The sequence below is a fragment of the Leuciscus leuciscus genome (assembly GCF_965113295.1).
Source record: "Leuciscus leuciscus genome assembly, chromosome: 1".
Classification (NCBI taxonomy): domain Eukaryota; kingdom Metazoa; phylum Chordata; class Actinopteri; order Cypriniformes; family Leuciscidae; genus Leuciscus; species Leuciscus leuciscus.
Window position 1 is genome coordinate 51,390,208 of NC_138725.1, and position 26,107 is coordinate 51,416,314.

The 26,107-nt window shown below is 38.3% G+C and overlaps 1 protein-coding gene across 5 annotated transcripts; it reads left to right on the forward strand.

Annotated features, from left to right (window-relative positions):
- Nucleotides 1–26,044, forward strand: sgsm3 (small G protein signaling modulator 3). Of its 5 annotated transcripts, none has more exons than XM_082138613.1 (22): nt 520–1,390; nt 1,553–1,616; nt 10,946–11,017; nt 11,117–11,205; nt 11,367–11,430; nt 12,266–12,477; nt 12,826–12,933; nt 13,864–14,007; nt 14,109–14,304; nt 16,269–16,414; nt 16,573–16,806; nt 16,924–17,106; nt 17,633–17,788; nt 17,876–17,930; nt 19,276–19,325; nt 19,408–19,560; nt 20,118–20,188; nt 20,283–20,331; nt 20,423–20,508; nt 20,618–20,740; nt 21,128–21,188; nt 24,883–26,044. In XM_082138613.1, the coding sequence occupies exons 3-22, from the start codon at nt 11,011–11,013 to the stop codon at nt 24,964–24,966; spliced, it is 2,271 nt and encodes a 756-aa protein (XP_081994739.1). In that variant the 5' UTR covers nt 520–1,390; nt 1,553–1,616; nt 10,946–11,010; the 3' UTR covers nt 24,967–26,044. The 5 variants fall into 5 exon arrangements, with proteins under 5 accessions (XP_081994737.1, XP_081994740.1, XP_081994739.1 ...); XM_082138612.1 differs by having other exon boundaries at nt 1,563–1,616; XM_082138615.1 differs by having other exon boundaries at nt 1,563–1,616; nt 11,120–11,205.
- Nucleotides 26,045–26,107: the final 63 nt, after the last annotated feature.

Sequence of the window (26,107 nt, forward strand, 5' to 3'; positions counted from 1 at the left end):
CTCGTTACACAACGCGGCTAACGTGAGCAGTTCGTTGCCAAACAACTCTTATTCAACTCTCTATGCTGACTCGATATTTCGCGTGAAAGCTCATATGAAGCGTAAAGTTCCAGATATGATGTAAAGTAAATTTTGAAAAGATTGGTAAAATATATATAGAGAAAAAAAATACGGTTTACTTTCCTCCATTTTAAATCACAGTTACCGTTTCTGCTATAGAAAGGTTTTGTTTTTGTTTTTTGTTTTTTTTGCTTTCAAGCTGACAAAATCTGTTAGTAGGATGGGAACTATTTCTTTAGGAAATCTCTTTTGGCGGAAGGATATCATCCTTCAGTGCGAGACACGAACAGGTGTATGACGCAAAACAGTCGGTCTGTCCACCATCACAAAACCCGAGTTACAATTACACATCCCATACTTGCACCGTATCCGCAAAATATATGCTTAATAGTACAACGAAGTACATCTCTTCAGAAAGGTGATTCAGCATGACGTAAGGTAAGAAGATAGATAAAATGTGTTGGTTCGCTAGCTCGGTGGCTAATCGTAGCGGCAAGTGCTTTGATTAACGTTACTGATGCTTGGATGGCTTCTGCCAAGCGGGCTATCTTACATTTTTAGTGTAACGTTACTGTTTACGTGTTATTTAGATGTATTTTCTCAGTCACGGTATCGACTATGAAAGCGGCACACAGATTTGAATGTCCTCTCAGAAGTAGTTTGCACGTATTGAGAGTATCGTATATTATTTAGGAGCAGTATGTTCATATTTGGAGGACTTGGTTGCTATAATTTGCCCTGTATATGTAATAATACTGAATACAAAATAAGATTATATTAAGGAACGAACATCAACGTTTCTTCTTGTTCTAAGGTGTTCAACTCGTGAAGTTTGCTTGTCTGACAGCAGCAGTGTTTTGACAGTGTTTTGACTTAGTTTAAACGCACTCTTGTAGGATAACGATAGCAGATGATTGTCTTCTAATGTCGCTGAGGGGATGAATTTCCTGTGTTTTATTGGGTTCGGTTTCCCCGAACCCTTATTAATACAGCAGCAGGTCCGTTATTCTGAATGATTCATTGTGAACTGCACCCGTGCGCTAGTTCTTGAACTCGTTTCAGGTGCCATATGGTAAAATGACTCGTCCTGCCATTGATTATTCCTTTTTTAAAGGTCTCCATAAAATGTAAATGAAGAATGCGGTCATGCTGGTCACATCATTTCTTTTCTGGGACACAAAATATGATCCTAGACACTCAGAATATTTTGTACTGACAGCTTTAGTCACCATTCACTTTCATTGCACATTTTTCCATAAAGTGAAAGGTGACTGAGACTCTTATTCTGCCTTGCATCTCTTTTTGTCTTCCACAAAAGAAAGTCATACAGGTGATGACTAATTTACTTTTGATAAACTATCCCTACATTAATTTATTTTTAAAATAAATTTCTTTCATTATATTAGAATAATAATTAGTTTTTTTTTTTTAAATAGTTAAACTATTAATAAAATAGTTTAAAATTTCTCTTTTTTTTGTTTCTCTTCCACAGTGCTTCATAGGATTGTAGTTCTTTACCTCACTGAAGCTGTTAAAAGTGCAGTAAACAATTTCTGGTAAATGCTTAAAATATTTAAAATCGCCAATACAAACAAGCCCCTACCCAAAAAGATCTCACCCCTAGCTTGATGCCTCCACCCCCATGTTCACTAGCGTGTATGATGCCATCAATAAGTGAAAGCAATTTGTGTTACTATAATTCAGGTTTAATGTCTAATTGTAATTTAAAGGGGTCATGAACTGGATTTTATATATATATATATGTGTGTGTGTATATAAAGTGTTTCCTGAGGTACACTTATAATAATATGATTTTTACATAAATTGTCACACTCTAGAAATAAATGGCTATTACCCTGATTTTAGTCCTCTGATTTGAACGCTCTGTTTGAAGGGGTGTGTCTGCTGTGAGACTTCAGTGTTAACGCCCACTACTGTGATTGGCTAACATTCATAATGGATCTTATCATTGCAACACGATTTCTGCTTCTCTCACGAATGCTTTCACCATAAATAACAATGCAAACACGATGTAAAAACAGTAAGAGCTTCATCGTGCAGTGTCATTGATAATGGGAGTTTTGGCAAGTGTCCAGATAAACTGTGTGATTGATATCTTAGGTGACTGTAAAGGAAGCATTCTTTGATCACATTCAATTTAATCACAATTTAAATAAGATTATTTTCATGGTACTAAGAGAAACAATACGAAGTTGATAATTTAGTCACTGGTTTGATTTACTGATGCATAAACAGTTGCCTATTGAACGATTTTGAGACAAAGAAAATATGTCGGAACTTGAATAATCCACTGTGAAATGTACCGAATACAAACAAATAATGCACTGCTGAGACTTGCATAGCTAAAAAAAAACAACAACAAAAAAAACACTTTCCTTGCATAAGTTGCATTAGAAGAATCCTTTGGAAGATAATGTTATTGATCCTGTGTCGATCTTTTCTCGTTTTCCTGTCACTATTCACTAACGTGCCAGTGGGCGGCACCAAAGACTCTGTGACTTAGGCCTCGTTTAGGCCTACACTGCAGGTCTTGATGCCCAATTCTGATTTGACCCATATTCTATTCATGTGTTTAAACTCGCCATACTATCTGAAACATCGCGCATGCTTAAAGGGTTAAATGATCTTGCACAGATGGATGAACGCAAAATATGATTGATGCTAGCTCTGCGATATATGCGAAGTTCGCCAATCATCACCATGATTATGAGGCGGAGGAGGACGAAAAGTGCCATCATTGCAGCCTGTGCATATGCTTCAGTTATTGTGTGCGAGAGAGATTTCAGGACTGATAGGAGCATATTGTGGCGGGTTTTAACGAGAAGCAGTGGGTCTGAAATTTTAGGATGAGCAAGCCAACCTTTGATATGTTGTGTCAACGTTTGTCCCCATTCCTCTCCTCGTCTGGCCATCCGTCCCTTTGCAGAAGCACGTCGGGGTTTCTCTCGTCATTAAACCACAGAGACGTTGCCTAATGCCTCTGAAAATCCGATCTTCCCATTTACATGACAGTCACATTGGCACATATCCGATTTATATCTGATTTATTTCCACATTATGAATGAGGCCGGAAACCGATCTCGAAATAATCGAATGCATGTGTTTTTTCCTGTTTACACCATCATAGAACACATCCGATCTGTGTCACATATGAGCAAAAAATCAGAATTGGGTCACATTTCACTGACAGTGTAAACGAGGCCTTAGACATCGGTGTTGATCATCTTCTGCAAAGGCGGTCTTTCACTGCACTATTACGTCATAATTCCACACTTTTCAGATCCTGTCGTTTTCTGTCCTTGATCTCAATAAAAGCTTTTGGATAGTTTAGAATTTTCAGTTCATGACCCCTTTAACTCTACTCCTTCCATCCCCAAAAAACAAACACCCCAATAATAGCCTCTTAACATGTTTATTAGGCCACCAAGAGTATGTCATTTCTGCGTACAAGTGGTTTCAGTTGTTCTATATTTTAGAACTAAAGTTATTGATGAATCATGATTTGTTTGTAAAAATGTTCGTACGCAGATTTCACGCACAAATTTGTGCGTACGCATGCTTGGTGAATGAGACCCATTGTTTGGTCAGTGCTAACAAAGATTTTGTCAGCTTGAAGTTTTGGAACCTTCTTTAAAACCGACACTCCCTTGACATACGTATAGTGTGGCTGTAAGGTTTGGCTCTGTTTGTCTACTGTGGTTCACGCCCTCCTTAAGCACAGGGTAGGTTAGGATATCCTGCCAGAGATCACCAACTTGTGACACCCGGGAGCTGAGATGTCTGATGGCCTCTGAGTGTGTCCAGCTGTGTTGGAAAAAAGTACCCCAATAATAGCCTCAATGGGAAAGATCCCCTGTCTCTCAACAGCCCCACCTCCATCTTTCCTTCCTCCAGCTTCTTCTAGTCACAACACACAGTGAGTCATGTAACACACTGACTGCCCCCGTCCCTCCCTCTGTTCTCCCCTTTTTGCTGACGTCAGAGAGCTGCCACGTGCCTCATGGCATGAATGGCCTTCGGTTGGCAGGCGTCTCTCACAATCACGGTCTCGCACACACCAGTGTTATTTTTGTGTCATTAGGAGTAGTTTTTAATAATATTCTGAATTTTTATTTTACATTTTTCAATTTTAATTTTAATTTAATGTTTTAGTAAATTTGCTGTTTTTATATTTTTTTATGTTTTTATTATGTTAGTAGTACATCAAGTTACCTTTATTACAAAAATGTTGCCTCATCAACTAGCCTAGCTAATATACCCGTTATTGCACAGCCACACCAGCAGTTTGGTCATTTTAAATTCACCCCAAAATCACAGATACCCTGGTGTCGGTGTAATGACAACGGTACAATCATCTATCTACCTAACTTGACATGATCCAATCTACTTTCATTAGCAGCTTGAAGCCCACACTGGAATTTGTAACCTACTGTTATAGGAAATTGTAAGGTTTCTTAGAGTCTTCTGAGAGTAGGGTTGGGTATCGTTTGAATTTTAATGATTCCGATTTCGATTCTGCTTATTGATTCCAATTCTTATCGATTCCTAATTCCGATTCCAATAAGGTAAAAAAAAGCCTTAGATATCATTTACATTTAGTCTTATTGCAAAACATTTAATTGTAGCTGAATATCATTTACAAAAATCAACAGGCTAAAGAAAACTTACGCAAGGAACTTTTGCCTGTGGTTTAAAAATACCATAGAAAAACTAGCCTAACTAATATAAATTTCAAGCATTATTAAAGAGGAGTAAAGACTCAGTAAAAAAAAAGAAAAAAAAGAGCAATCGCAACAAATAGATACAACTGAACAAAGGTACGATTAAAATAAAGTGTTTTAAGATTCTCAGGTATTCAGGTACAGAAACTGTAATCAAATGTAACAACAACACTGCACTTTATAAATAAAATTTACATTACAAATATAGGCCTAGTTACAAATGTTATTCAGTCAAGAACGAGTGAATTTTCTCTCTTTTGTTGTTTGATTAGTGTTATAGCTGCTATATATGCAGCTGCTGTCACTTTAAGAGTTGCCTAATATAGTTACACATGCTGGCCGCACTGAAAACAGGCATTTTTCAAGTGAGTCGTCTTGCGCTTGAAGTCATAGTGAAACGCTCACAAAGGAATCAAACATTTTAATTTTATAACAAGTATCCGATTCCTGACCTCACCAGAATTAGAATCGATTTTCGATTCCCAACCATAGGAGCACCGACTCCTCTCACACACTGATCGCTAACGCGGTGCCTTCGGCTGCTTTCCTATGTTTTTTTGGTTGCCGTGGGGTCTGTTGCCATAGGGATGATACTATCGATGGGGTTCACAGCGTGATGAGGAGTGTCATTGTTTGTAAGTGTTTGTTTATGATGGAGACTCCTACAGAGAGCCAGCAGTGATGTCTTGACTCTGACTGTCCTCTGAGGCTCAGGCACACTGGTCTATTGTACATGAATCTGATCTCATTTGGGTTTTGTAAATGTATAAAAAGCTATATTTTAACTTTGAGAACTACAATTATAAATGTTTTTCATTCAATGTTTTCTTTACAAAATTCTTCACTAATTTTATTTATTTACAAACAGAAAATTCATAAGCTGCACATTATACAGATTTATTACATGGCTTGGTTGAATTCTAATGTAGAGTGCGGTCTGTTATTTCTTGATAACAGACCGCTGCTATAACACACCGTTGCCATGAAAAACAGAGCGTTGCTATGGACGCAGGATTCTAACCGTAGAGACGGAACGGACAATTTTCTTTAGCGGAAGCAATACAATCCTTTTTAAATGAATAAACTCCTCTGCTTCCAGTCGGGGTCGTGATCAGCCTGTCGGGGTTGTATTGCTATAACAACCGCCTCGCTATACATTATCCCTTACATAATGTAACTCCATTACATTGGAGTACACTGCAAAACTTTATTGACGATTTGAAGACATTCTTATTGATGATTTCAAAACTTTCACAAGGCTTTTTTTTTTTGCCAGTTTGCAGTTTGCTTCACAAAACAGGGTTCCAGGATTTACAAAACCTTATATATGTTAGCCATTTAGATCATATTATCTTTGTGACAATGTAGAACATTGGTTCTCAACCAGGGGACTTCAGCAAACTTATCCAAAGCACCAAAATAGGGTACAAAAAATGATTAATATGTACAATTTTCAGCAGAAAACCAGCCTTATAGTTGAGGCCTTATACTCTCTCTCTCTCTCTCTCTCTCTCTCTCTCTCTCTCTCTCTCTCTCTCTCTCTCTCTCTCTCTCTCTCTCTCTCTCTCTCTCTCTCTCTCTCTCTCTCTCTCTCTCTCTCTCTCTCTCTGTGTATTATATCCTTAGTGAAATGTAGCTTCCATGAGGTTGCATTATGCATATCCAGATAACATCTAAGTTTTCCATTGCTCTCTTTCTTACACACACACACACACACACACACACACACACACACGTAGGCAGAGCAGGAAGATAAGCTCTGGTGCATTTATAGAGCAGTCCTTCACTCTTTGGTTTTTATTCAACAAGGAAGTGATTTATTTTAAACAAATGAGGAAATTGAATGGTGCATCTGCATACCAGCTAAAAAGCCTCTGGCTGGTACAGCAGCCATAAACCATCACATTTCTTAAAACACTGACTCGGAGACCAAAAGGTCTGAGAGCTAATAGGTGAGAATCCTGGCATTCAGTTTTGCTATCGTTTCTTTTTATGTGGGTGAGCCTATAATCTCGTATCCCCTCTCTCTCACGCATTTCCTTAAAGCTGCAGTCCTTAACTTTTCGGTTAATAAACAGAACTGCATGCATCTTGTGGAAGAACATTGTAGCCGGTAGGGCTGGGCGATATGGCTGTATCACGATATAAGTGTTTCAAATCGGTCGATATCGATAATTATTGATCTTTTTTTATGACCTATTTAAAATAAGGACCAGGAGACAAATATATTGCATTAAAAAAAAAAATTATTTTAAACTTAACCTTCCTCTGATTATAATCCCCTCAGTTATAAAGGCAGAAATGTCAACACAACCATGGAAAACACTCAAATAATTAAAATGTAAACATAAGTCTAAAATCACAATGAACACTTAACAATTATCTCTTAACATTAAGGTGCAAAATTAAAGAATACGTAAGAAATGCATAATAAAGTGTAATAAAATAGTGCAAAGTGTTAAATATAAACATAGAGAAACCGACGACATAGAGAAAAACTGCCATACTGGCGAGCTGACTTTTCCTGTTTTATCAACAATCGCTGGGGCACTAATTTTCCACTTATCACTCCACGCCGGTTCTGTTACTGAAGAATCCAACACGAGACAACGATATGGCGCAACCATACTGTTACATGACCGGCTGTTAGCATGTCACCCCCTACGTTGCTAGGTTACCAGAGAGTTGAGTGCCTTTGTTCATGCAACCAAACTTGCTTCGCAACCTCTGGTTTCTTCCGACAAAAAAAAAAAAAAAAAATCCAACGTTTTATCGAACGCATTTTTTATTGATATTGATTACGTGTCTATCGTGATACATGTCGTTATCGTTTTATCGCCCAGCCCTAGTAGCCGGAGCTACTTCTCTCTGTTTATGTCTATGACGACTGACGAGTCACGCAGGTACTGGGCTACTCCGCAGCAGTACAACCCGAACCAGTCTAAAATAATCTGAATATAAACACTTATTATGGGTGGACCGTAGTGATTCAGGATAAGACAAAAACATGGTTTGGAAAATGGATTCATGATGTACTCGCTCATTTTATAATTTTTGTCCCTGAGTTCAATATGCGCAACCCCCTTTTTCCTGAGCATGTAATAGGCGGATCTTTTGTGACGTCATTTTTTATGTTTGTCGCGTTGCATCATGGGAATCGTGTGGCAGGAAACACCGCTAGATACCTGTAATTTGATTGTTTTGCACGTTTGGAGGAGGATTTAGAGAAGAAGATGGTTCACTCTTGCTGTGTGGTCGAGTACGGCTCGTTGGGGGCCTGATAAAAAGTTTTTTCGAATTCCCTCCGAAAAGGATCGCGAAAAACGAAAGAAATGGTTGCGTGCAATTAGGCGATTGAACCTGGACGCTCCGAAGAAAGCCTGGATTCCTGCAGCTAACGTTACTGATCGAGTTTGTGAGGCTCATTTTGTTCATGGTAGGCCTAAGTCTTAGTGACTATGTATTTATAGAAGATTGAATAAAAAAAAATAAAAAAACTGAGTCAAATCAACCGAGTCATATGTTTTCGCGTTCTGATTCAGGTGTCCCAAACCGCGATCCACAGCACCCAGACTATGTTCCTCACATCAAAATGGGCTATTCTGGATCGCAAAACTTAAAAGCAAAAGAAAAGGCTGTTCTAACCTCTGCTTTTAGCACGATCACTGCTTTCTGTTTGGCAGAAAAGATCGGCCCAACTTTTCGAAAAAACAAAATAATCATAGGCCTCCAGACTTTTGAAAGCCTTTAATCTTTCATGAGTGAAAGATTAGTTGTGGGTTTCTATTAAATAAGAATAAATGTCTCCCCAGCAGATTGGTGGCCAAGACACGGGCAAGTCTGACCAACGTTTTTTGTCATCCCAGATCTCATATGGGCTTTGAATAACTTCGATTTTGTCACCAATACAAATTTTGAGCTTCTCTCCAAACCTCCTCCGGTCTTCAGATGTTAAAGTGCTTATATATTGTGGATTTCGCCCGCTAACTCTCTTGAAAATGCTCGTCGCGTCTTTAATGCCCGCAATACTGTTTGTTTTGTTGCCACACAACCACTCGCGCATGCGTACAAAGATGTCAACAAAGATCCTCCTATTGGCCAAGACTTTCCGTCCCTGGAACAAGCTTCTCATCTATTACAATCATCTATAATAAACAGTAGATGGCATCCTAAAGCCTGGTTTTTTTTTTTTCACAGATGATTGCTTTGAATTTATTATTTGGGGTTTAAGCCATTTTGCCCAAATAGAAGAAAAATTAACCTACTATATAATTAACCTACTAATATAATTAACCTATAATTAACCTACTAATCTGACTTCTTCACCACGGACAATTTGAACAACCTCCAGTTGTCAATATAATATAATACAATACTACAGTACCTTCTGGGTATTCTCATCCCGAATACATACAATACTTCAAGGTAATTACCCTCCTGAAGTATGGTGACAGTGTGAATGATTAAAAGAAGTGATTGATTCAATGACTCGCTCTTAGAGTACCTTGTTTCATTACAGGATTAATCAGTGTTGAACAACTCTTGAATGAATGATTCAGTGACATTTTTTTTTACAGTCACTTGTCGCCACCAGGTGGCGTAACAATGTAGTTATAAAAATCATTATCTGAAGTGTAAATTTACTTTCAAAAGGTGATTTACTCTATTTTGATCACTTACGTAGAGACATCAGTGTTTATATCCGAACTATAAACTTTTACCACAGTTCTTCTGTGATAATATGAATATTTGTAACACAGAAATAACAATACCCTGACATCCCTCCTCTCACGAATTTGATAGCGGCTCCCTGACGCCGGCAAATTATATACAATATCCCGGAAATCAAGAGAGCCTGATATTAAGATGTGCCATCTCCCGGAAATAAGTTTTTGCAGGGTGGGTCTCTCTGGCTCAGCAACAACGCCAACACAGAACTCCTTGCACAAATTAGCAATCGGATAAATAAACACAACTGAACAAAGATGCGATTTAAAAAATTGTTTTGGGTTCAGAAACTGTAATCAAATGTAAAATAACACTACACTTTATAAATAAAATATACATTACAAATATAGTTACAAAAGTTATTCAGTCAAAAACAGCGACAGCCATTTGTTGTGATTTGTTAGAGATGGGAGCAGGAATCTTAGGCTGCTGTCACTTTAGGAGCTGCACAGATCCAGTAGGCCTATACTGTTGTGCTTTGTCAACTGTTTTCGTTCACTTAAGACATAACCGACTGTGTTTACACTGATATTTTGACATTTTTGTGTGTATTTGTCCGTTCAAGTGCAAAAAGACGCGGAAGAGAACTGTTTAGTATCGCACACTGTCTATTACCAGACACGACTCCCAAGTTGCTCTTTGCAGGAATAAAAGTTGGAGCTCACAGGTTACAACAACCTAGAGAGATTCCCTGAACAGAAAGATACATGTGCATCTATATCTTACAGTTGAGGACAAAAATCAATGTTACTCAAGTCTTCTTCACTGTGATTGGTTTGTAATTATCTAAGTTAAATATGTGACTGTTAGTTCTACTTTAAGCACTTTTTGGGTAAGTCTACAGGGTCTTTGACCTGAGCATCCTTAGTCTGCATTTTCTGCACATTCCACGTTGAATTCCCCTTTTGACCACTTCTGAGGCCATTACATAAACCATTTCCATCACAGTAGGTTGTACACCCGGTTGATGTCAGTGTTACGGAGAGAGAAGTCTTTTAAGGTATTGTGTGGTCTATGGGCTTCTCACTGGCATGATTAATTTATCTGAACATGCTGTGCTGCTGAAGATTTAGCTCGCTGTCCCGTGTGTCTGCGTTGATTTGGAGAAGTGGAGCATAAAGGAGGACACAGTATAGGTTACCTGAAGCTCAAGTTTAGCTTTAAAAAAAGCTTTCAGACACTTCACTTCCTCATAGCGTACTTCTTTTTTTCCTTATTGAATTGCACTAAAGTGATGTTATATGATATTCTGCTTTGTTGGCTCCTTTAAGCACATATTTTGAGATGATTATTTCCACAGGCTGTGAATTGCATTGATCACTTGAGGAATGACGCTCTATGTGTGTTAATGGCTTTACTTTGTCTTATGGGAAAGGTTTTTTCACATTTGGTATGTGTTGGTCTTCCTTATCTAGGGCCTGTGAACCTCAAACTGACCTGCTCTCATTGGACTCTTCTCTTTAGACACTAAAAAAACACCATGTCAAGTAAGCTACTGCATGAATGCACACATTTTTAATTGTGAGCATGGTTGTATTTGTGTTTTGTCAAACACAGTAATTCTCCTAATAAAGTTTTCTGTTTAGCAGGTAGTTACACTCCAGCCCCAGGGGGGCCTTTTGCGGCCCTCACACCCAGCATGTGGCCCCAGGACATCCTGGCAAAGTACTGTCAGGTAGTTTACTTGCATTTCTTTCTTTTTTATTCTTAGAGGGCATGTTTTATAATATTGCATTGATACTTAAGTGCCAGATAAATGTTTTTTTTGTTATTGTAACATCTTCATTGTCATAGGAGATGGTTCATTTCTCACATACATTGTTCTGATTATTGCAGAAAGACCCCAGTATGGAAGCAGAACTGCATTATGATGAATTTGGGTTCCGGATTGATAGTGAAGGTTGGTGTGGGAACATCAGCACTAATAAAAAGTTAAATGGGGATCAACCTTAACACTTGTCTAGGACAACCACAGAAAAACTTATATTTTATTATATTTATTCACTAAGTTTGCATAACATATCACCAATCAAAAGTTTGGGGTCAGTAAGTGTTTTTTCTTTAATTATTTTCTTTAAGAAATTATTACTTTTACTCAGCAATGATGCATGATGTTGATCAAAAGTGACATTTATAATGTTACAAAAGATTTATATTTCAAATAAACACTATTCTTTTGAACTTTCTTTTCATCAAAGATTCCTATAAAATATTTATCATAATCTTCTCAAAAATATTAAGCAGCACAAAAAATGTGTTTTGAGCATCAAATCATCATATTAGAATGATTTCTGAAGGATCATGTGACCGTGAAGACTGGAGTAATGATGCTGGAAATTCAGCTTTGTCATCACAGGGATACATTACATTTGAAAATATTCAAATAGAAAACAGTTCTTTTAAATTGTAGTAATATTTCACAATATAAATTTTTTACTGTATTTTTATTTTATAAATGCTTTGGTGAGCATAAGAAAAACATTTTAAAATCTTACCAGCCCCAAACTTTTGAATGGTCAAGTATATAATATGTATTAAATAACACTGTATAATTATTGCCAATAATTTAATGTTAAAGCTTTGTTTTAGAAGTGTTTTTGGGATAGGTGACTTGGAAAAGTAAGTGATCAGATTTAAAAAGGAAAAGCTTAATGTCAAGCCCTCTAAAAGATCATGTCTCATCTGGTACTGTCTTCTTTGACGAGTTTGAAAGTGGGTTTTTTTGTGCGTTTCAGATGGTGTTGAGACACGGAAATGGCTGCACGGTGAGGGAGCTCCTCAGAGAGAAGACCCTCAGCAAAGACTTCGCTGGCAAGCCCATCTGGAGTTCACCCACAATAACACCGTAGGAGACCTGACATGGGACAAGATCTCCCCCACACTGGCCCGCTCAGACCGCCTTCGGTCCCTCGTGCTGGGGGGCATACCGCACAGCATGAGACCACAGGTCAGCACTGAGAGCCTTTGTTCATCGACCTCTGAATGTGCTTCTGTGTGTGTTTGAACCTCACAACATATTTAAAGCTGTCTTTGTATTGTTACACAACATCAGGCGGCTAATCTGCTGATGTAATGTTCCCATGGCAACCATGTTCATGCTTGAGGGATTCTTAATCTCACTGAAATAGGACATGATGTCTTGGTAATATCTTGTTTATGCTTTATTGCTATTTTTAGAGATTCCCATGAGAACAGCGGTGCGTCTCGAATCTGTGATCTTCCAGCCGCATCTCTGCTGGATCTTTGTGTGTTTATCTGTCTCGTACTCCATTGTCTCTTTTATGCATTTCTTTAGTTGTGGATGCGTTTATCAGGGGCCCTGCAGAAAAAGCGAACATCAGAAATTTCCTACAGGGAAATCGTCAAAAACAGCTCTAATGATGACACTACAGCAGCCAAGCAGGTACATGTCATCTCTGCCATAGATCTGAGATTTATTTGAAGTGGAGATGTCTATTTCAAATAAATGTTGTTCTTTTGAACTTTATATTTATCAAAGAATCCCCAAAAAAATTTATCACAGTTTCAACAAAAATATTAAGTGGCACAGCTGTTTTCTGTTGATCATAATAAGAAATGTTTCTTGAGCACCAAATCAGCATATTAGAATTATTTCTGAAGGATCGCGTGACACTGAAAATTCAGCTTTGTCATCACAGGAATATAAAGTAAAAAAAAAATATATATATATTATTTTACTTTTTTTTTTTTTTTTTTATCAAATAAATGCAGCATTGATGAGAATGAGACTTTAGAAATAAAAGATCATACACACCCCAAACTTTTGAATGGTAGTGTATGTCGTTTACATTTCAAGTCAAGCCACCTTTATTTTTATAGCGCTTTACACAATACAGATTGTTTCAAAGCAGCTTTACAGTGAAAACAGGAAAAATTAATCATTCATGATTCAACAAACATTTATTTATTTATTTTGCTGATGCATACAAACGACAAAAACAGGAGCCTGTAATATTAGCACTTAGAAGTTATGTAGAAATCTTACTGGAAAAACATGTTCTGTGTTTTCTTCCAGCTTGATGAGTAATGAAACATGCCTATTCAAAAAGATGTTAGCAAGCTTACATTGTTCTATTATTTAAATTCACTATGGCAAAAAATATACGTAAAAGATAATATCTGAATATCTCAAAATAAAAGTCTTGAAATATGTGCTTAAAAAACATAACTACTTTTATTTTGACCTGTCTGCCACAAGTGGTGTTTCAGCTGACATCAATATGCATTTTATTCATGATTAGTTTGATTAATTAATTTATTGCCATCTTCCAATATTTCCTGTATTAAGGTTTTCTCTCTGTCTCTTCTGCAGATAGAAAAGGATCTTTTGCGGACCATGCCCACTAATGCATGCTTCAACACTCTGTTGAGTGTGGGGGTGCCCAAGCTCAGGCGGGTCCTGAGAGGGCTTGCGTGGCTGTATCCCGACATCGGCTACTGTCAGGGCACAGGCATGGTGAGGAACAACCTTAACACAGAGTCTTAGTCTCTCTGCTATCTAACGTTTGGGTCATCGGGTGTCAGACTCTGTGGCATTTGTGTTTGTCTTTGATGCAGGTGGTGTCCTGCCTTCTGTTGTTTCTGGAGGAGGAAGATGCTCTGTGGATGATGTGCGCTCTGATAGAGGACATACTGCCTCCCTCATACTTCTCTTCCACTCTGTTGGGTGTTCAAACTGACCAGCGTGTGCTCAGACAGCTCATAGTGCAGTATCTGCCTCGCCTGGATCAGCTGCTACAGGAGCATGACATTGGTGAGACACACACAGCCTCACATTTACAGGGTCCTTTAAACGTCTTTAATTCAGTTTGATCAAATTTAAGGTTATAACCCCCTGGTTTCACAGACAAGGCTTCAGCCAAGTCCCAGACTAAAATGCATGTTTGAGCTGTTTTTAACTGAAAGCAACATGCACTGAAATATATATGTGCCAAGTTTTGTCTCAAGGTGCACACCAGTTATGTTTTTTTTCTAAGGCATGTTTATAAAAACTATTTAAATGTTCTAATTGAACTAAGGCCTAGTCCTGGCTTAATCTAAGACCTATCTGTGAAACCAGGCCAACAATTATTATATATCTTAATTGATATAACAAAAGTGTTAATTATCATTTTAAAGGTGTAGTAAGTGTTGTCTGAGAAATACAGTTGATATTTGAAATCAACACCCAAACAAACACACCCGTCCTTTCATACAATGCAACACAGGCAACCACAAACAGCATCAGACAGCTGTGATTCAATAACAACAACAACAACAGCATATCTTGGTTTTGTGAAACAGCAGAAACAAAGCAACCTCTGCGTCTGTTTTCAGGCCTTCCCGCTCCTTAACGTCTCTCCAGTGCAAGAAAGCTTTTCCAATATTAATGCGGGACCTACCGGTAGTTCTTGCCTGATCGTAACCATTCTTTCCAGTTATTCCTCTGACCATTTTCTCTTTGGTAATATCTCAGCCATCTTTCTTTCTACAGTCTTTCTACAAATCTCCCTTCTCTCTCTTCCCCTATCATGAGTGTTGCTGCTGATCGGCTACAAGTCCGTTGATGTGTTCAGTGGATCGGTCCGATCCACTTTGTTTTTTCAACTATTTACACAGCCTGGACTATGTACAAATACAGCATTCAGCACACACCCAGAGCAGACATCTAGCAAATATTCACCATTTTTTAATTTGGGTGTTGATTTCATTTTTCAACAGCGTTTCTCAGAAATCATTTACTGCACATTTAAGAGGTCTTAAATTAGAGGACAGAAAAAGCAGGAATTGCGATACAGCCATTGATTATTAAACTTCAAAAGGCGATTATTTAAATGTAATTAATGTGAGAGCTGCACATTCAAAGTCCAAACGCTGCACGCTCTACATGCTCTCGGTTTCAGCGATTCGCAATCAATGAATCCTGTGCATTTATCCCAAGTGACTGCCTATGATTTACTGTTGATGAATAATGGCAATGTTTACTTTGTTTTTATCTTGTAGATGTTTGTAGAAGTGCATATTTATCAGCCTCCTTATCACTTTTTGAACGAGCAGCATAGACATTTTAAAATAAGAGTCCCAGTGTATTTTGGGCTTGTCTATAATTAAAAGTACCACATTATGCATAATCTTTTTTTTTCTTATGGATATTAGTTGTAGTCCAATTACAGATAAGCTGTATTGAGCATTTAATTCAACAAACTCTTGTGGCCATCACAGGAATGAAAGTCTGGAATGAAAGAACATTATTTAACACGTTCAGTTTATACATTTTTTTTGAGCATCGGCACTATAATCTATTTATTACCTTTCTTTACGCACATTATCATATCAGTAAAATCCAATATCAGTCATCCTATAATTTTTATGTATTGATATATTAGTACATAAACCATTTTTAATACTTGTGTATATTAAATAAAACTAGTCTTAAGTATTTTACAATTGCAGTTACCCTGTTTTGAAATTGAATGTACAACTACTTGTTTAATTAAGTAAAATAATCTGAGATGCATAACATTTTATGGATTTGTTCTGTAGGGACATATGGTATTAATTGTATTTGTCTTAAAAAGCCTAAAATTTCATTTAAAAAAACTGCAGATACCCTGATTTACTTGTTGCTGTTTTTTTTAAATACATTTTTCAGAGTTCCAAAGATGTAGTCCTCCTAAACAAATGCTGAATAAAAAATTTAATAAAATAAAAACTTCTATCGTTTGTTTTCCCTCTCAGAACTGTCTTTGATCACTCTACACTGGTTCCTCACTGCATTTGCCAGTGTGGTGGACATACGCATCCTGCTGCGAATCTGGGACCTGCTCTTCTACGAGAGCTCAGTGGTGCTTTTCCAGGTTACACTGGGCATGCTAAAGATCAAGGTAGCACATGTCTTTGGGTGTTTTGCTTTGATTGTATGAAAGAAAAACAAGAAAAAAAAAACATTCTATTTACTAAGCCTTCATATGTTAAACAAGGCAATCATGAGTGTTTGATTGACACACAGTCAATAATAATCGTTTCTTCCTGTGTTTTAAAGGAGGAAGAGCTGGTATCGTCTGAGAACTCTGCATCCATCTTCAACACGCTGTCAGATCTGCCCAGTCAACTAGAAGACGGGGCCGCAGTGCTGGGAGAGGCTGTGCGTCTGGCAGGATCTCTGTCTCAGGATAACCTAGATGCACTCAGACACAAGCATTTGGCCTACATCCTGGCAGAGCAGGCCCAGCTCAACTCCAACAACTCTCATTCTCTCCACACCAACCTCAACAAGGTGAGATCACGAAAAGCATCTTTAACCATCATCTGTGATTCACACATTTTAACACACCCCAATAACAATATACAAAATGTGATCAAAGGCTCGCTCATAATTGTCATCATTGTGCAGGTGGTCCGCAGACAAAGCCTGCACAGGAAATCCACCCTGAGCTCGCTGCTCTGGGGCGAGGATGAGGTGGAGGCGCTAAAGGCCAAAAACATTAAACAGACAGAGCTGGTGGCAGCGCTGAGAGAAGCCATCAGTCGCACAGCAGAACACTTTCACTGCTTGGACCCCCGCAACTGCAGCACTGTAAGAGCCACTCAATCAAATGAATCACATTTATAAATCTGCCAGGAAGAAGTCAATTAGGAACAGAACATTTGCACTGAAACAGCCACACTGTGACTCATGTATCATTGCACTGAGCCGACCGGATGACTCACTGAGTTGTTTTGTTGAATTGCATAAATTAGGCCTATGCAACAAGAAATTAGCAGCACACTTGCATTCCCTGTAAACAGACCACTGTGAGTCATGGAGAGTCTCGAGTTATTAATCAATTATAATTATTTAGTCGGATAACAAGCCAGATATTTCATTTAATAATACGGAATTCCTCTTTCTGTCCATCTTACTTGTAGCCATTAATAATTTATTAATATGATTATATCATTGTTTATTAATGATTATACTAATGATAACAATTGTAATAATGATATTTACAGTATTGTAATAATAAAAATTATTATATTTATTATTATTAGCAATATATTTTAGTTTGAGCCCATAAAATGTTTGTTTTGTACATTCCTTGTGTGTGTCTCTTTCTCTCTAGGATTTAACTCCAGACTATTCTATGGAAAGTCATCAAAGGGATCACGAGAACTTCCTGGTCGTGTCTCGGAATCGTCGGAGACGAGCCAAAGCCTTACTGGACTTTGAACGGCACGACGATGATGAACTGGGTTTTCGGAAGAATGACATCATTACAGTGAGAAACTGCTGTTTCTGTCATCTAAAACATTTGAACTGATACTTCACCTTTCATCCTTAACTGTATTTCTGTGTTTATTCTTAGATCATCTCACAGAAAGACGAGCACTGCTGGGTGGGAGAGCTGAACGGCCTAAGAGGTGAGCTGAGATGACCTTATAATAAGCTTATGCCCCTTTTTACCAATGTTATACAAGTCTCAGATGTCCCCAGTATGTGTCTGTGAAGTTTCAGCTCAAAGTACCCCTCAGATAATTTATAATACCATGTTGTAAATGCCTATTTTGTTAGTGGAAGGAATAACATGCTGTTTTCATGCCTGTATCTTTAAATGAAATGAGCTGTTGCTCCCCTCCGTGCTTTCCAGAAGAGGGCGGAGCATGTATAGCTCGTGCCTCGGTTACTCTGCCAAAAACGAAAACATCTGTTTGGTTTTGATCATCATCTCTATCGCGGTCACGCTTACGTGACATTGCAGTTCTTCATCATCATGAAAGCTTATTATCTGCATGCGTTTTAAAGCCATATCAGTCTAAACTTCTGATATATGGTTTTCTGAGCTCGTAGAAAGTACACTACTCATAGATAGCTGGCTGTCAGATGGAGCGTCCCATGACTATTGAACTAAGTTCTCTTTCATGTGATACTGTGCTTAAACTGTGTTTTTGACATAACCTTGCATGTAATTTGACAAAGTTCACATAAACACTGTCGTTTATGTCTATTAACGTGAACAGCAAGTAAAGAAATCGCATGTATTTATTAGATCTGTGTATTAAATTGAAAGCAGCATAATATACAGTACCTACTGCTATATATGCTGTTAATATGAATAAAAAAACAAAAGGAAATTTTAGAGTACATATCTTACTTGAACGCTGCTGTTAAATGCTCTGGCGAGGAGATAAACATGGCGGACTGTGTACAGTTCACTCTGTGTGTGGGGTCTATGCTAATAGGGCAGAGTCCATCAGCAGTCGTGGGCGATAAGCATATGTGACGTCACATTGCACAGAAACTGCAAACGGGGATTTATGGGGATTAAAAAAAGAGTGGGTGGATTTTTACCATTATAGGGTAGTTGTGTACACACACTGCCGACACACACATTTGTTCAAACACCATGTAAAAGTGAATTTTGCATTATAGGTTCCCTTTAAATCTGATTTTCTGATATGATCCCAACTACACTTAGAAGTCAATAGCTGCGTCCGAAATCGCATGCTTCCCCACTATATAGTAGAAGAAAAACAGTATGTGACAAAAGCAGTAGGTCCAAATTCACAGTACTGATAAAAGAGTAGGCAAAAAAGTACCTGGATGACCTTCTACTTCCAGTGAGATTCTGGTGTGCATATGATACTATATGGAACTTTTTTATCAGCCCTGAAGTAATTACTCAAATTCAAAATAAGTACCTACTCAAGAGTGTGCGATTTCGGACGCAGCCAATTAGTATTTCCCACAACCATTTTGTCTTTTTAGGCTGGTTTCCTGCAAAATTTGTGGAAGTCTTGGATGAACGAAGTAAAGAGGTGATTATAAATAATGTCTTTGCTTCAGATAATTGGTTGTTAAGAGGTTTATTTTCTCATGCACATCTGTGTTGTTGTTCAGTACTCTCTGGCTGGAGATGACACCGTAACTGAGGCTGTCAATGACTTGGTCAGAGGCTCGTTGTGTCCTGCTCTCCAGGCTATCTTTCAGCACGGCCTGAAGAAGCCCTCCATACTTGGGGGACCCTGTCACCCATGGCTCTTCATTGAGGAGGTACATGAAATGTTGTCTTAAGCCGCGGTCACACTAGTCTTTGAGCATGCAAAATTTCCTTGGACACTGCAACGGTCTTGATACAACGTCACGCTCTGCAGTCTTTTTTTATAAACATGAATTCAACATATAACTAATAGTAATACACTCAAGTTGTAAAAAATATACAATCTCATTGACTTAACTGCAAAAATCTCACGCCGTGACGTATCTATCTTCTACTGGTGACGTATCTGTCTTCTACTGGTGACGTATCTATCTTCTACTGGTCACGTCTTCACGTGATGAATTCGCAGGTCAGAGTTCACCAAACACAAAATTGATGGTGACAGGCATTCCCCAACATGAGCTTGTGTTTGTGGTCTGACGCATTCGCATGCATATGAATGGAAGTCAATGCAACGAAAAGTGTAGTGTGACCGCCCTGTTAGTCTCTCCTTTTTTTTTATAGTGCTTTTGCAACAGGTTGTGCTACCTATATAAATATACAGTATAGATGTGTATATGCCAGTAGTGAGTGAAAGAGTTGTGTGTGTGTGTGTGTGTGTTGATCACAGGCAGCCAGCAGAGAAGTGGAGAGAGATTTCAACTCTGTCTACTCCAGACTGGTGCTATGCAAGACCTACAGGTGAGACATGTAATAACATAAGATCTAACCTTCTTTAAATCCTCATAAAAGTACTTTGTTGATTTGATAGCTGGTCGGATCCTTGTCTCTTTAGGTTAGATGAAGATGGGAAGGTGCTCACACCTGAAGAGCTACTGTACAGGGTGAGTTTTACAATAGAAATCTTGTCAGTGATCAGCAGTTGAGTACTGTTTATTTGCGTGTGCATTGAGCGCTCTCTGCCTGTCAACTTAGGCAGTGCAGTCTGTCAACATGAGCCACGACACTGCACATGTTCAGATGGACGTCAAGTTCCGCTCGCTCATCTGTGTGGGCTTAAAGTAAGTCCCCCTGCTGTTTTAGTATCTCTTTAATTTTCGGTTCTTTTCCCATAATGCAAGAGTGCAGCATATACTCTCTTCATCTGTATGTGTGTGTGTGTTGTGTCAGTGAGCAGGTGCTGCACCTGTGGCTGGAGGTGTTGTGTTCCAGTATGAGTGCCGTGGAGAAATGGTACCATCCCTGGTCTTTCCTGCGCAGTCCTGGCTGGGTTCAGATAAAGTGTGAACTCAGGTAAGACTGAGCCTCTGTTGATGGGCTGAAATCGAGGTTACAAACCATTCAAACAAAGAGGAAACTGAAACATACAATTTAAATTAGAAATTTAAAATGTGTTAATGTAGTTTTTATTTAATTCTCAAGACTAGTTATAGAAATAACATTTTAAAATGTACAAATTAATGTGTTACTCTACATTTTTATTTAGGCTCTTAATGATTATTTTAATTCACAAATTGGTCTGAATGATTCATTGCCGAATGATCTGTTAATCATAACTGGAAGGGTCATAGAAATTCATTGGTCAAGAAGTGTTTAAAGCTTTTCTGTGTATTAGAAATGACTGCCATAACTGTTATCTTGAGTGTATTACTGACATGAGTTTGAATGTGCTGCTTTCAGAGTTCTCTCAAAGTTTGCCTTCAGTCTCTCCCAAGACTGTGAGCTGCCTACCAAAAAAGAGGTGCGAGATCAACACTTCCTTCACTCACATTCACTAAACGTCTCACATGTCCTCCCACACGAACAAAGACACTATGGGTGGGAATCGTCACTGGTCTCACGATTCAATCCAATTACGATTATCATGTCAACGGTTCAATTTGATTCGATGATATGATGCGTTGCAATATATTACTGCACATAGCTACATTTTCGTCAATGAATACAAGCAGTAAGAAATATGAACTCCCTTTTTAAAAGTACACTTCCTGTAGTCAAACAAAACGTAAAGGGATAGTTCACCCAAAAATGAAAATTCTGTCATAATTTACTCGCCTTCATGTTGTTCCAAACCTGTATGAGTTTCTTTCTTCTGTTGAACACAAAGGAATATATTTTGAAGAATGTCGGTAACCAAACAGTTGTGGAGAGGCACTGACATCCATAGTATGGGAAAAAATACTATGGAAGTCAATGGTGTCCGACAACCGTTTGGTTACAAACATTCATAAAAATATCGTCTTTTATGTTCCACATAACAAAGAAATTCATACAGATTTGAAACAACTTGAGTTGAGTGAGTAAATGATGATGAAATTTGTGAACTATGGGTGAACCAAAATGGGTGAACTATCCCTTAAAGTCTGAACACAGCTGTCGACAGCAGCATTTAGATCTAATAAACATTAGTAAATATTAAAAGCACATGAAACTGTCAAGTAGTGTACTTAAGTTAACACACACACACACACACAGGCTGCACACACCATCGCACACATAGGCTACTTGCACGCATGCACACGCTCAGTGGCGGTTCTACATTGAATTACACCCATTTTGATTTATTTCCCCAGAAAACAAGACTTAATATCTTATGTCATTTTACTACTTTAGTAAAATAACATTATGCATCTTTATTTAAGAAATGTTTGATATTTGGACTGGAAACAAGACAAAAATACTAAGTAAGAAAAGCATTTTTTGCAGTGTAATAACTGAACTTGTAACAGTTTTGTTGCAAAGCACAATATTATGGTGAAATTAGATCTCGTGTTTGAGTTAAAACCGAATTATTGTTAAGCATAGCAAGAATCATAGCAAAAAGGCTAACAAATAAGAGTTATACCCACCAATTAATATTGCCCCTTCATTCATGACATGGATACCGTAATCATACAGAGAAAACATAGTTGCATACCTTTATCTTTCGCTCGTTTCTAAATTGGGCACCTGATGGCTTTGACCTTTCTTGTCCATGATCCATCTCTTATTTGGCACTCGACATCGACAATCAACAGATTTCCCCTGATCCCCCCCATACCAACTGTCACTCACGACGAGTCACGACCAGAAGTCAAGACTAAACCAATTCACCTTGGTGGTGGTGACCAAGTAATCGTTTTGTATTACCTATTTTTATTAGCCATTCAGACAATTCAGAAAAACAAAAATGTGCAGGAAATATAGAGGCCTGTATTTATAATATTATGAATGAAATGTGCGTTATTTGGAAGAAAGTCGAGGTCTGACTGACTTAGATAACTATATGGATCCCCCCCCCCCCCCCCCCCGTCCGTTCCATTTGGGAGAGACCCAGAGGTGAACTGTCATCCGCGCCCGCGCCTCCGCGCCCCCTCCCCTTTCCCCTTCTCAAACAAACAGCTTCTGTGCACGGCATCTTCTCAGCAAGCAGGGGCGCCTGCAGCTGCAGGGGGCGCAAATTTGCCAGATTATTATTTTTATTTTATTAAATTTTTTTCTGCTCGTGCCGGCGGCGCCGCCCACCCAAAAATGCCGCCCCGGGCGATTGCCCGGTTCGCCCATGCCAAAAACCGCTACTGCACACGCTCACACACTGTAAATGTTAAAATAATGTTTGTTTGTTTGTTTGTTTTTTTTTTTTTTATTACTCGCTTTTGTGTTTCACCTTCCTCCGCCATTTTACAGTAGTGCGGCAAGTGCATATGCAACCAGTGACGTCAGAGAAATTTCAGTAGGCTATAACGTCGATTATGGTCTATTACTGCATCGATGCAAAATCGTCCACGTCCACATCGTGATGCATCTTAGTAACGATTAATTTCAATACCCCTTAAAGACACCACGGGTAACGTGTTTGCGTGTTTGTCTGCCATTCCAGAAGACTCCCGTTCTCAAATCAGAAGTGGTGGATGTCTTGGTCCAACATCACCTCTTTAGTTGGGACCTCTAGGTAATGCTGGCAACTAGTTACTAGCCCTGCTGCTTGATAACTAGCTGCCAGAGCAAGAAGTGGTGGTGGTGGTAGTAGTAGCTTAGTAGCTGTAGCGCTTGGTGTGTCCTGCACTGCTGTTTACATAGTGGCTCCAGATAATGTGAACTAAACCTCTAAAAAAAACAGTTTAGCCGCTTTTGTGTTGAATGCTAATTAAGCTCTAAAGCAAATATTACTCTCCACTACATTTCACTTCAGACAGACCCCTGGCCCTGTATCCCAGTGTGCTTGTAAAGATAAAGCCTGCTCACACCAAGTCATATGCAGCTAAACAGCCAACATTTAGCACCAAAACTATTCACAATGAATCTAATGCTGGTTTATTTAATCGTTTCATCAGTTTTTGCCAGTGCTCCATCTAAATGGAATGGAATTTATTTAGTCTCTCACTAAGGCTGCATTTATTTGATCAAAAATAGTCAAATTTTGAAACTATTACAATTAAAATAACTGTTTTCTATTTTAGTCTATTTTAAAATGTAATTTATTCCTGTGATGACAAAGCTGAATTTTCAGCATTATTCCAGTCTTCAGTGTCACATGATCCTTCAGAAATCAGTCCAATATGATTATTTGATGCTCGAGAAACATTTCTGATTATAATCAGTTGAAAATGTGATTTACATATTTTTTTAGACAAACAGTGATCTTTTTTTCATGGTTCTTTGATGAATAAAAAGTTCAAAAGAACAGCATTTATTTGAAATATTTTCTTAAATTATAAATGTCTTAACTGTCACGTTTGATCAATTTAATATCCTTGCTAAAAAAAATTTTTTTGTACTGATCCCAAAAATGTTAACGGTACTAGTGTATAATATATCATATTATAACATGATAAATGCAAACTCATTGGATATTTTTTTTTTTTTTTTTTTTTTTTGCATCTGAACAATTGAAAAATGTATTTAAAAATATGACTATGCATGTAATCAAAACTTCATGCAGACATTCAACTTTGTGTGAACAGGCTTTAGGGGGGATTGTCTGGGTGTTCTGACAGAATTCAGTGTCGGAATTGACAGGTGTTGCACAAGATGATATTGTGACTCAAGTATACATGCTCGTGAAAATCCTCTCTTCAGTCTAGATGTAGGATTGATGCTAATGGTTGTCTGACTTCGCTGTTGTCTGTAAGTAGCAGTGACAGGCATTACCTGGAGTTCAGAATTCACTTAAAAGCTTGTTAGCTCGTAGAGGAATTTCCGCTCTGTCCTTTAGCTGAGTTGTTGTTAGTGCACTGTGGTTCTCATGTCACCAGTGACCTTCTTGACTTAAGCACTCAAGCACTGATAGAGTGCCACGTTTAATTACAGCATGAAAATCAGCGGGAATGCTGAGCGCAGCCATTTGTTTTTAATTAATTCAGCCATTTAAGACAACAGAGAGCCGTTTAATCAGTGCAGTGCAATTGTGAAGACACATTACCAAACGGCTCACTTTACCCCCACTCTTTTTCCAGGAGAAGGAGCAGAGCCCTTTGAAGGAGGGAGTTCAGGACATGTTGGTGAAACATCACCTCTTCAGCTGGGACATCGATGGCTAAAAAAAATCACACACATCCCGTGAGCTGCAAACATAGGCCAAATCACTCTCCATCTGCAGAAAAACAGGGGTCACATGTGAAATTCATGTTCATTTCATGTACAGCTTTATGTCACATGGCTGAAATGGTGAGTGTTTGTGTGTCTTGACACAATAGTTTCACTTTTTGTGACTCATTTAAGAGTCTGTCTGTACAAAGGAGGAGTCAAAGTCACAGAATCAAACTACAGAAAGGGCCAGTGTGGTCTGCTTGCAAGCACTTCCTCTCCTCAGAAGCAAAATAAATATTGCACCATTTGGGGCTCAGTTATGGTGGTTATGACTCATAATTGAATTTTGGCTCCTGAAGGATTGTTTTGAAGAGCTAAATCAGTGTCTGAATGATCACGTTTCACATTTGTGTATAGAGGTAATGTAAAATCTGAAATTAAACCACATTTAGCCAAACACATTTTCATAATTACGCTTCGCAATGTCAAATGATCTTCAGAGGATTGTCAAATCAAGAAAGATGGTTTCCAAACTAATTTTGGTTACCACCACACATCTGTAAAATCACATTACATCTACAGCAAACTAATGATGGCAGGTGATTGAGACTTTATTGTAGTCTCTTCTCCTCTCTCTCTCTCTCTCTCTCTCTCCTCCTCTCCTCTCCTCTTCTTCTCTCCCTCTCATATATTAAGACACTTGATTGAATCGGCCTCTATCAGGCCATGTGTGGCAATGAATCGAACCATGTAAAGTATGAAGAGAAAGTGGTATTTAGCTTTTTTGAGATGTAGAGTTGGTGAAGTCCAGTGCTGCATTAGTCTAGATCGAGTCAGAATTGGACCACTCTGATCCTGTCAGAATGACAGAAGCTCGAGCCTACAGCAGCACAATTACATGATACTGTAAGTTAAAGGAAAAGGGTCCATTTTGTAGTTCTTGTAATTGGTAAAGTAAAAAAATGAAAGTTTGTTTTGAACCAAAAACTAGTCTCTGTATTGGTTGAGCATGACCAGTTCGCAGGGCTGTAGATCATATCCACGATAACCGATAATGTGTACGTAAATAAAAATCTATATCTGTAACGATTCTTGTCTTTTATTTGTGCAGCATCTACTTGCTTTAATGGTTTTCAATCATTTACTTTGTCT

Coding starts and splice junctions, on each gene's coding strand:
- sgsm3 (XM_082138611.1), top strand. Junction 11,206..11,366: donor TCCTGGCAAAGTACTGTCAG/GTAGTTTACTTG, acceptor TGATTATTGCAG/AAAGACCCCAGTATGGAAGC. Junction 19,326..19,407: donor TGGATGAACGAAGTAAAGAG/GTGATTATAAAT, acceptor GTTGTTGTTCAG/TACTCTCTGGCTGGAGATGA.